Source organism: Pogona vitticeps, chromosome 2 (assembly GCF_051106095.1).
Source record: "Pogona vitticeps strain Pit_001003342236 chromosome 2, PviZW2.1, whole genome shotgun sequence".
Lineage (NCBI taxonomy): Eukaryota > Metazoa > Chordata > Lepidosauria > Squamata > Agamidae > Pogona > Pogona vitticeps.
This window is the reverse complement of record NC_135784.1, coordinates 190212012-190224555: the sequence shown is the minus strand read 5'-3', so window position 1 is coordinate 190224555 and position 12544 is coordinate 190212012. Positions and strand designations below refer to the sequence as shown.

The 12544-nt window shown below is 41.1% G+C and overlaps 1 protein-coding gene across 26 annotated transcripts in view; it reads left to right on the top strand.

Annotated features, from left to right (window-relative positions):
- Positions 1 to 12544, top strand: part of ADGRL3 (adhesion G protein-coupled receptor L3) — a 662256-nt gene that overhangs the window by 373340 nt on the left and 276372 nt on the right. For all 26 annotated transcript variants that reach the window (XR_013542364.1, XR_013542366.1, XR_013542369.1 and 23 more), the window contains exon 5: positions 7027 to 7136. Coding sequence is in view for 19 of the 26 variants with exons in the window: in XM_072991729.2 (XP_072847830.1) it covers positions 7027 to 7136 (110 nt within the window). In the remaining 7 variants the exon portion in view is untranslated. The remainder of the gene's footprint in view (positions 1 to 7026; positions 7137 to 12544) is intronic.

Below are 12544 nucleotides of genomic sequence, written 5' to 3'. Positions count from 1 at the left end.
TCAAATCATTTCATCATTCTCAGTTTCACAATATACATTGAGACTCTGTGAATCAGGTGAGAACGTCGAGGCATGTTTGCAGATCAAATGTTGGCTTTATTCCAAAGAGAAACTCAGAGGACCAGCCTGAAGACTCAGCTTGGTGGTATCGGGAGAAACCTGACCCCTAATCTGACTAGATAATATTAAGAGTTGTGATTATCACAAAAAAGAGTCATTATAGACCTCTGACCCATCCCAGAGCCTTCTTTAACTGTTAGAGCAGTACGACAATGGAACAAATTGGTTCAGAAAGTGGTGAGCGCTCCAACACTTGAGGCATTCAAGAAAACATTGGACAAACATCTCTCAGATCTACTTTGATTTTGATTCCTGCATTGAACAGGGGGTTGGACTTCATGGTCTTATAGGCCCCTTCCAACTCACTTATTCTATGATTCTTACTTGAACCCCCTTCAGTTGATATTAAAGCAGGCACATGCAGGTAAATAGGAGCATGCCAGACTATCTGTTTCTTCTGGTTTTATTTTTGCCCTACATGTGGAGTGCTCCTGGAAAATCAGCACCCTGGCATACAGAGACACCCTCTCACAGAAGCAACCAGTAGTGCAACAACAACAACAACAACAACAACAACAACAGAAAAATGTCCCAGGCTGCACCCACCCCAGTCAAGAAAACAACTTTAACAAAAAAAATTATGCCTTAAATTAGTGGTTCGCAGCCTGGGATCCCCAGATGTTCTTGGACTAAAACTCTCAGAAGCCTTCACCACTAGCTATGCTGGCCAGGCTTTCTCAGAGTTGTAGTGCAAGGAACATCTGGAGAGCAAAGGGTGGGAACCATTGAACCGGAAGGTCTTTGTTTGAGGAGAGAAGGACAAGGGGGAGGGAGCCAATCTGGATTCTTGGGGCAATGGATTCCAGAGCCTGGGAACAGCCATTGAGAAGGCCCTCTCTCATACCCTTACCAAACAAGCTTGTGAAGGTGGTGGAACTGAGAGAAGGGCCTCCCCAGAAAATCTTAAAAGCCAAAAAGGCTCATATGGAGTAATACTGTATAACCCTTCAAATAGCCTGAACCCAAGCTGTATAGGAAATAACCAGCACTTTGAATTGGGACCAGAAAGAGACTGGCAGCCACCGAAGCTGTTGTAATAAGGTAGTGGTATGCTGCAGCATTTTGAACCAGCTGAAGTTTCTGAACCAGAGATCTGTTCAGGAAAATTGGAGATATTAGAGGAACATTTTGTGCAACGATGGACATGATAAAGGACAAAAATGGAAGGGACCTTACAGAAGCAGAAGACATCAAGAAGAGGTGGCAAGAATACACACAGGAATTATATCAGAAAGATTTGGATATCCCGGACAACCCAGGCAATGTAGTTGCTGACCTTGAGCCAGACATCCTGGAGAGTGAAGACAAGTGGGCCTTAGAAAGCACAGCTAACAACAAGGCCAGTGGAGGTGATGGCATTCCAATTGAACTATTTAAAATCTTGAAAGATGATGCTGTTAAAGTGCTACATTCAATATGCCAGCAAGTTTGGAAAACTCAGCAGTGGCCAGAGGACTGGAAAAGATCAGTCTGCATCCCAATCCCAAAGAAGGGCAGTGTCAAAGAATGCTCCAACTCCCGTACAATTGCACTCATTTCACACGCTAGCAAGGTTATGCTCAAAATCCTCCAAGGTAGGCTTCAGCAGTATGTGGACTGAGAACTCCCAGAAGTACAAGCTGGATTCCAAAGAGGCAGAGGAACTAGAGACCAAATTGCTAACGTGCGCTGGATTATGTAGAAAGTCAGAGAGTTCCAGAAAAATATCTACTTCTGCTTCATTGACTATGTAAAAGCCTTTGACTGTGTGGACCACAGCAAACTATGGCAAGTCCTTAAAGAAATAGGAGTGCCTGACCACCTTATCTATCTCCTGAGAAACCTATATGTGGATCATGAAGCAACAGTTAGAACTGGATATGGAACAACTGATTGGTTCAAAATCGGCAAAAGAGTACAACCAGGCTTTATATTGTCCCCCGGCTTATTTAACTTATATGCAGAATACATCATGCGGAAGGCTGGACTGGAGGAATCCCAAGCCGGAATTAAGACTGCCGGAAGAAATATCAACAACCTCCAATATGCAGATGATACCACTCTGATGGCAGAAAGTGAGGAGGAACTAAAGAACCTTGTAATGAGGGTGGAAGAGGAGAGTGCAAAAAACGGTCTGAAACTCAACTCAAAAGAACTAAGATCATGGCCACTGGTCCCATCACCTCCTGGCAAATAGAAGGGGAAGATATGGAAGCAGTGACAGATTTTACTTTCTTGGGCTCCATGATCACTGCAGATGGAGACAGCAGCCACGAAATTAAAAGACGCCTACTTCTTGGGAGGAAAGCGATGAGACATCACCTTGCCAACAAAAGTCCGAATAGTCAAAGCTATGGTTTTTCCTGTCGTGATGTATGGAAGTGAGAGCTGGACCATAAAGAAAGCTGGCTGCCAAAGAATCTATGCTTTTGAATTGTGGTGCTGGAGGAGACTTTTGAGAGTCCCCTGGACTGCAAGAAGAACAAACCTGTCCATTTTGAAGGAAATCAACCCTGAGTGCTCACTGGAAGGACATATCCTGAAGCTGAGGCTCCAATACTTTGGCCATCTCATGAGAAGAGAAGACTCCTTAGAAAAGACCCTGATGTTGGGAAAGTGTGAAGGCAAGAGGAGAAGGGGATGACAGAGGATGAGATGGCTGTACAGTGTCATCGAAGCGACCAACATGAATTTGACCCAACTCGGAGAGGCAGTGGAGGATAGGAGGGCCTGGCATGCTCTGGTCCATGGGGTCACGAAGAGTCGGACACGACTAAAAGACGACAATGAAGTTTCTGAATACTCTTCAAAGGGAGCCCCATGTGATATAACTAGAACATGTGTTATGAAGGTCAGATCAGATGTCTTGAGTGGGTGAGGCTGGTGCAGCTGGTGCACTGGCTTTAACTGTGCTTATTAACTCCTGGCCACTGCTGAGACCTGTACTGTATATCCAAGCTCAGAGTTGAGTCCACGAGCACAACCAAGTTGTGGACCAGACTTCAGAGGGAATATGACCCCATCCAGTATAGTCAGTATCCCTATTCCTTGATCTGCCTTTCAACTGACCAGGAGCGCTTCTGTCTTCTCTGGATTAAGTTTCAGTTTATTCACCCTCATCTAATCCATTACAGCTTCCTCAGACGTAGATGGCAAGGAGAGTTAGAGTTGAGTGTCATCTGCATACTGGTGACTCCAAACCCTCAAACTCCAGACAACCTCTCCCAATGGTTTCATGTTGATGTTGAATAACATGGGGGCAGGACTGAGGGACACCACAGACCAATGGCCAGGGTATCAAACAGGATTCTCCCAACACCAACTTCTGAGAAAGATTTGGAATACTGTGAAACAGTACCTCAAAGACCCATCTCAGAAAGATGCCCCAGAAGATGCCATGCTCGAAGGCATTGAAAGCTGCTAAGTAGTCCAGCAGAACCCACAGGGACACACTCCCCTGATCCAGTTCCTGGCATAGGTCATCCACCAAGACAACGAAAGCTGTTACTGTTCCATAACCAGGCCTGAAACTACAGTGCTGCCCTGCTTGACGATTACCCTGGTAGACGATGAAATCGATTGACGAAAACGTTTTTGCAATCACTATAGCGATTGCAAAACGATTCAAATGGGTTTTTTCGCTTTACGACGATCATTTCCCTGCTTCCGGAACCGATTTTTCTCTTCACAATGATTTAAAAAAAGCTGATTGGCGGCTCTCAAAATGGCTCCCCACTGTTTTGCTGACCTTGTTTCGCAAGACAGGGAGTGGAAAATGGCTGCCCTATGGAGGAGCTTCGCTGCGTGATCAGGTATTTCCCCCATTGGAATGCCTTGACCGTTTTTCAATGCATTTCAATGGGGGTTTTTCCCCGCTTGACGACGATTTCGCTGTACAGCGATTTTGCTGGAACGCATTATCGTCGTCAAGCAGGGCACCACTGTAGACTGAAATGGATCTAGATAATCCACTTCATTCCATTTGACAGCCCTGCAACTATCTGGAGAGGGTATCATAGAAGTCTTCTCTTCTCCAAACTGATCATGCCCAACTCCCTCATAGGGCTTGGCTCCCAAATCCTTTTTAATCCAGGTAACCCTCCTCTGTAGATGTTCCAGCTTCTCAATATTCTTCTTAAACTCAATTCTCTTCCATAATTAATGCAGAGCTGGACACCGCATTCCAGGTGAAATCAAACCAATGCTGAGTAGAGTGTTACTGTTGCTTCCCTCAATTTGGACACCACAATTCTGCTTCTGTAGCCAAATATTGCATTAGGTTTTTCTGCTTCTGCGTCAAAATGTTGACTCTTGTTCTGCTTGTGATCTATTAAGACTAGATCCTTGATTATCCAGCTAAATGGTACAAGGAGGGGAATATGGCATCTTATGAGTCTTGCTGTAAAATTGAAATATGTCGTTGGTTGTTGTTGGTTTTTTGTTTTTTGGCTTAGGGCACTCCTTAATTAACAAAATTTTTGTACAGTCTAAAAATCTAATCCTCATTAAAGCAGACAAAGTTTAGCCTCAAGTAACTATGAAATATTTCCACCTCAGACCAAATAATTTCAGTTTAATCATGGTGGCAGTGACGGCAATAACAACGGCTTCCAAAACAGATTCCATTAGCATGGAAGAGTTGAACCAGGACCATAAAATACATTAAGCAGGTTTGCATTCATGTGGTTTGTTAAATGTTTCTGCCTTGTATTTTCAAAATGATTTTGAAAGTGCTCCTTGCAGTTCAGCTTTTAGCATTATAAATTACTACCAGGAAATTACTGGTAATTGATTAAATGGCTGAAATCCTATTGCTTAGTGGAATAAATTGCAGTAGATGAGACGCATTGAATCAGTGCAGATTTGGTGAGTCAACTCCTCCGTAAATTCCACTGATTCAAATGAGCCTACTCTAGTTGCCACTTACTAAGCTAAAGTCACAGCTAGAGTACACCTATTTGAACCAATCTAATTTATGGTTGACTTAGCAACTTCCCACTGACTCAATGGGTCAACTGTAGTGTGACTTACTAAGCTGACCAATAGCATTTCAGCCAGGGTCATTTTGTTCTAATTCAGAAACATCATAATTAATGCAAGGCAATAAATTTAAATCGAAACTATGGTTTATGTATTATTTATTCAGGGATACAAAGCTACTGTAAGAGAAGAATTGACAGTGCTTATAGATACGATTGCTTATTACATGCTGCCAAATTGATTCCAATTTGTAACTTCTCAGGTCTTTCTAGGTCAGAAGTGGTTTGCCATCCCCTTCAGGGGACACTGTGGAACTGTGCAACATATTCAAGGCTAAATAGGCTGGCGCTTTTTCTAGGTCACACAATGCAGAATCAAACTCCCAGCCTCTGGTTCCACAGCCATATACCTAACTTACTGAGCTATCCACCCAGCTGCTTATAGATATACTTGTATCAAAAAGAATGGAGAGCATCCAACTTCACCATAAGTACATGGTTTCCAGTTTTGCTTAATTTAGCTTCTGTATACCTATTCTTTGGCTCTCAACCACTGTCCTCTTCAAACGTTCAAGTAACATGTTTTTAAAAATCAATTCTTGAATTTCTTTGTTTGAGGCTTTGTTACTAGAAAAAGCAGTTCACTAAACTATTTGACTTATAGAAGAACAAGGCAAAAACTTCCCTTTAGCTCCTTTTACAGATTCTACTGCTCTATTTTTATTGTTTTCTCGTTCCCCTCAATTTTACGGTTTTCCCTCTTCCTCCTTATTCTTTGCATGATTCTTCCCCCTGAATAATTTTACAGACTTCATTTTTTTTTTGGCCTCTTGCTTAATTTTAGCCCATGGGGATGCTGCTGTATTTTCCCCCAAACTACTTGTTATCTACAGAATCTACAACCCTCCTTCGAGGCTGTAGCCATCTTGACTGTGGGAATAAATTTTCCCTGACAAAAAAAGAAGTGAGGCAATGAATTTGACAAGTAAGGCTTGTAATTCTATGTTTATTTTTAAAGGAGCACTTTAAAAGCTAATACAGTACCTAATTCCTGATTCCGTGGCCACCCCCAACTCAATTACTCATCCAAACCTGTGTATAATAATCTACCAACTGAAGTGACAGTTCATGGATCTGATAAAGAAAGGCCCATGAAATCTTATGCTAGACTGTCGGTCTTTAAAGAACCACAGGACTCTTTTTAATTTCATGAGGATTCGTCAGATTTTTACACAAATAAAAAGGGCAAAGCTTTACAATATCCTCAAAGTGAGGGATGCAGCCAGAGTGACCCGACCTTGAAGGCTGGTACTGGAGGGTCCAATGAAACATGTACCTTTATAGAAAGCAACAACTTGCCCCGGAAAGGACACCCTTTACTCTTTTCTCATCTCTTGGTTATTTCTCAATGAGCGTCTTTGGCATTTGGCCAGCTGATGGAGCTCAAACAGAGATGCAGATTTCAGAAGGCTGGGGTTATCTTAATTTTATTCATGTTTTAGAATGTTCGTATGATTTGACCTGTTAGTTTCAGGCATTATTGTGATGACTAAATAAAGGGCAGGAGGGAGTGATATATATCACACTGTTTGTATTTGTTTATTGGAACACTCAGCTAAGCCTTATAAAATATTTCTGAACTAAGTTAGGACTGTACGGCTGGCCAGCAAGGGGCTGAATTGCTTCCTCCTTCTTTTAGAGGTCCTGTTGACCTATATTTGCAGGTTTTGACTTTGAAAAATCTCTCTCTCTCTCTCTCTCTCTCTCTCTCTCTCTGTGTGTGTGTGTGTGTGTGTGTGTGAATGTGTACACACACATCTATAGATATAAAATTAACTGTGATTATCCTTTTGAGAAGTCAGACCCAGAATCTAAATAAAGCCATGGAATTTCATTTATTTTTATTTTTTTTTATTTTTAAACTTTCTTCTTTTCATTTATGTTTTAGGTGCAGCAATCGGACACAGTGTGCCGTGGTGGCTGGCCCAGATGTATTTCCTGACCCTTGTCCGGGAACGTACAAGTATCTTGAAGTGCAATATGAATGCGTCCCTTACAGTATGTATTCTGCCATTCTTAATCTACCATCATTTAGTATATTGTACATGGATGAGGATTTGAATTGCTGGTTGTTGTCAAAAGGAATTGTAAGATAATTTAGTAATCTGGAAGGGAATGGAGAGATCATATGTGGTTTTTAGTTAAGATAGTGATAGTCTAGAAGCCGAAGTCTAAATTTTGCTTCTCCCATAAACTCAGCAGGTTGCTTTAGTCAAGCTTGTCTCATTCAGCTATTCGCCCCCCCCCGCCCCTGCCAATGTCCCTGGCCCATCTTCTTCAGTCTGTAAAATGGGGATAATTGCTACTTATAGGATTATTTGAACTGAGATAGTTCAAATTTTTATGTCATCTCTTAGATGGTTTTAAAAAGTGATTAGATAAATTCATTGCTTTCCATAGCTATTAATCATGAAAAATATATGACACCCCTGCTTCCCAGTAAGCATTCTGCAGCATGTCAGACTGGGCAGAAGGGTAAAGTTGTTGGGTTTTTTCATATTTATTTTATTGGTTTCTAGAAAAATCTCATTGCCTAGTGGAGGAGATGGGATACTAGACTAGTCAAACACTTAGTCTGGTTCAGAAGAGGGTTTTTTTCTAATATGTTTTGACAGCTCAAAGGTACAACGTTAATGCTAAGTGTTGTTACAATTATAAATACATGCCACCAAACATTGGTGATACAGTATTTACCACTAGTATTTCCAAATTACATTTAAGTTTTCTAGACCACCTCCTTCCTTTCAATTGGAAAGAAAAAGTATATGACAAGAAATCTGAGGAGGATGTTTGTTACTTAATTGTACATTTCTAAACTACAGTAATTACATTTCTCAAAGTCCCTTTAAACATTAACATTCAGGTTTAAATGCATTGATACTGTTATGTACTAAAAATCCTCTGTTAATTGGTGAATGTTCAGGTGGCAGAAAATAAATTGGTTGATTTATTTGATTTGCATAGCAGAAGATAAAGCATTTTTGACCACTCATAGTGATAAAAAAACAGTAAAGCTGAAACATGAGCAATTCATGGCTAAAGTCTTCTTGTCAGTTTATAGTTGCATGAGGGAAACTACTCCTCGTTAACAAGCAGTAGTTTACCACCAAAATGTGTGCAGTTCCTTCACACAAGTATAAATTGGCGGTAAGGTTCTGACCAGTTAACGTTTTCAGAACTTTTCTCCATACCAGTGGCTTCTCTCTACAGTTAGGTCCACATGGATTAATTTAAGAGGGGAAGCGGAAAGACTAATGAATGCTCTGTCATTTTAGTTGCTTCACATAAGACTTCTGCATGGATCGATATCTCAGCATCCTCTGATAAGACCACTGCTTGGTATAGTCAATTCTGGCTGTCAGAGATGCCCTAGAAGCTTAGGCAGAGTTAAAACCAGGAAAAGCAAGCAAACAAATAAAGGCCAAAAAAAAATCCAATATGGAGGCACAGCAGGAAGGCAGCAATCCACGCTGGAGGGCACCAGGAACTCAGCACACAGTAATCCAACAAGGAAGAGCAACTAAAGTAAAGATCACATGTCAATAGATTCCAGAGCCTTTTACAGGTTCAGAATTCTCACTCCTGAATGTGCTGATAGGCTCCTGACTGTCTTTATGATGCTGTTGCCTGAAATATTTCCCAAGTGATTTGACAGACCAAAAGTGAAATGGCACCAAAAGATTATGTACATGAAAATGACAACACAAAAAAAGTACAAGATTTTTGTGTACGTACTCTGTTTCATCAATTGCTGAAGAACACAAATTACATAAAAGGCGTTCTCTTTTGTGTTGTGTGTGCTCTTTCAGCAATAGCCAAACGAGAATCTCTTGAACACAGATTATTCCCTTTTTTACCAAAAGGCACAAAAAGCCAATCCCTGCCTGAAATGCTTCTGGCCCAGGATGTTACGGGTAAGACCTTAAGACGGTGTGTGCAAGCACATGGGCTCTGTCAGTGGAATTTGGACCAGCTTTATCCAACAGAGTTATAGGGACATTGAGTAAACCTCCTTTAGCATGCATGTCATCAGTGTGTTTGCCTTGCCCCCCCCCCATTATTGCATATTTATCTGTCTATGTAGATTCTTTGCGGCTCTTCTGTATAAATATTCTCAATGAAATCTTTATATCTTCTTTTTGTAGCACTGTAGAATTGGGTGTGTGCATGTGTCCCACAACACTGGTGGAATCCCTCCAAAGGGATGACTGTGAGAAGTAGTTCCCAAGTAATGCTTTGTCCTCCAACACTTCAGAAATGAAAGTATACTATAGAGTTCATGAGCAGAGTCTGAAAAGCGAAAGCTGTAGGCAAGTGGGTAGGCCAGTGCAACCCATGAAGTTTTTATGTTGTTAAAAAAAAGTGCCAAAGATCAGAAAATAGGAACTAGAAGCACATGTATGGTGACTGATCGAAAATAACACAAGTAGAAAAGCCTCAGGCTACCAGGCTTCTCAAAGACATATAAGACACGTACATGTGTGGATTAGCCAGATGCAAAAGAAAACAGGGTTCCTACACTTTTAACTGTAAAGACAGAATTTTAGTCAGTGTATCTACAAGCTACACTTCCTGAATTTTTTTCCCCGACACAGGATCACTATCCTCTTTTCCATTTGGCTATCCTATATGTGCAGCATATATTTAATATTGCCTTGAAAAAAATCATTTAGGAGGTTGTGGTCCTATTTTATAACGACAGAACACAGAGAAAGAACACAAAACACAAAGTGGTGACTCCATCCAGACAAATCAGAAGCAAATGTGTCTGTGTTGGTATAGGAGGAAAAAAAATTGAAATCCACAGTTGGATAATGCACATATTACGACCAGCCAAATGTCCCAAAATTGTTTACATTCTCTGCTCTTCATCAGTTGGGGTAAAAAGGTTGTGGTTTTAAATGATTCAAACATCAAGTAACGGAGAGGAAAGTCCCCAAATTAATTGACTTCTGCAGCTTCTTAACAGAGCACCTTCTAGCCTGAGTTCTGGAGAACTCCAAAATGCAACAAACGATCATCAATCCACACCTGCCCCTTTACAGAGATTTATTTATTATTATTTATTTAAATATTTTTATGCCGCCTTTCTCCTTGAAAAGGACCCAAGGCAGCTTCCGTCATTAAAAGGCAATATTCAAAAGCTAAAAAAATTAATAGGCAACTATTTAAAAGAATCAAAACAAAGACCAGGCTAAAAATGGTAAAGAAAATCAACACCAAAAATATGCATAAAGAATGAGTATTTTTTTTAAAAATAGCTCCCTGATATAGAGTGGCATGTTTAAAAGGGTGAAGAGAAGCTTTTATTTTTAGTCAACAAGATATCTGTGCTCTACGCAGTGGTGTGAAGGAATAGTGGGTGATACCCTTGCAGAAAGATCAAGAGCTACAAAGCAGAAAAAAAGAGAGACAAGAATAGAGACAAGACTCACACAGTCAGTTTATCTCATGGATGGAATCTCATTTTGTAGAGATATAAATTCATTTGTAAGAAACAAGCTTTTTGCTGGAGAGCATCAGAAGCAGAAACTAGGAGCAAAGCAGGTAGCTGGCTTCCGAGTAAGAACTCCTGGCTGACTGTTTTGTAATCAGACATTTTGCATTATTTGTATTTATTTTCCTTGGAAGGGGGGAGGGAGTGTCAGCACCTGACTGTCAGGGTCAGAACTCCCATGCAAAGCTTTGGGCTGTTTTGATAGGCAAAACTTTGGGGCTTCGAGTTAGAAACTGTGGCTGAGGCAGATGCAGGAAGTACTGGGTAAAACAATTCCTTTTCCACTGCCCTCTCCGCCTTCTTTTTTGGGAAGTAAGAAGGACGGGTACTGAGAGCTGATCTTCACTCTCTTAGTAATGTCACTGCCTTGGACAGCAAAAGAGAAAAAGAGAAACTGTAGTGATCTGGCTTCAGTCCAGGGCCAAGGATGGGCCCCCTGACTGAGGTCTGGCAGGCTGGCGGAGGGCAGCAGTGACACAAAAACTTAGGCTGGGACAGCAGATCGGCAAGGCAGCATCTTGCTTTTTCTTTGATTTAAGGCACATTGACCAGAGCAGATGGTCAGAATTCTTGAGCCTGAGATTGAGAAGTTATTTTATATCACTTATTGCATTTATATGCTAATTTTCTCCTCCCCCTCGCACCAAAAAAAGAAAAAGAACTTCAGGCAGCCTTATGATCCCAACTAAAGGAATATAATTAAACAGAGGAAGGTCAAGTGAAAGCTAAATTAAAGAACAAGAAGAAGGGGGAAAAATAAGCTGAAAGATAATTTAAAAGTCATCTCTTCCCCCCACACACACACAAAGCACAGTACCCAGTAATTGACAAGTCTTCTTCCTCAATAGCTGATCAGTTGCCAAAAGCCACCCTTAACATGGAAGGCAAACGTTCTCCATTGGTGTCATGCAAAAGCCTATCCACGCATTGTAGAATCTGGCCTTCTGCCCAGACGGAAGAGAAAGCAGCACCTGGGCCCATTCCTTTTCTCCTCACTTTCTTACACCTTCAGGCTTGAGTCTAAAAAGGAAATGTTCCTGTTCCCATGTATTTTGCTCTCTATGAACAAATGATTGGGAAACTGGGATTTCTCTCGTGAGAGAGACAGTTGTCACCACATAGTTATCTCAATATAGCTGTCTCTTACGAGAAATATACCGTATTTTTCAATTTATAAGATGACCAAATGTATAAGAAACCCCCCCTTTCTAGCCCCAAATTAGAAAATTTGATCCCTGCTTTTCTCTTCCTTTTGCTAAGCCCCCTGGCTTTGCAAAAGGCAGGGAAAAGTGGCTGTCAAAGTGACTTCCCGCTTTGCCCTGCCTTTTGCGAAGCCACAGGGCTTAGCAAAAAGGAAGGGAGAAGCAGCGCTTCGCTTTTGTCTTTGCAAAAGGCAGTGGAAAGTGGCTGCCTTCCATGTTTAAAACTAATTAATTTAGGAAAAAAAGTATCATTTTATTCAAAGAAAAATATGGTAGTTACATGAGGTGACAAAGTGTTGGTAGTCAGTCAGTCAGCCTTTTCTACGGCCATAGATCAGCCACAAACAGGTGTTAAGAATACTGGCAAGTGGAGGCTGGTGGATTCTGTACATGCAGTAACAATTTGTGATCTCACAACATGAGTATTTAAGTTACCAGAATGATTAGTGAAGAGATTTAATCCACCACTTCCTTGTGGAGCATATTAGTACAGAGTATTTTGCCACTTTAAAGGTACTTCCTTCAATACAAACTGAAGGGAGCATATAGGGATAACAATTCCAAGGACTGTCCAGGATGTTTGTTAGAATTGGAGCAATACACAGCAAGTGGGTATTCTTGTAGTGCGAGCGGTGTAATAACACATAACAAACTGTTTGAGCCATGCCCAGTTGACACGTGCAGGTACACTGGGATTAAAGAATGTG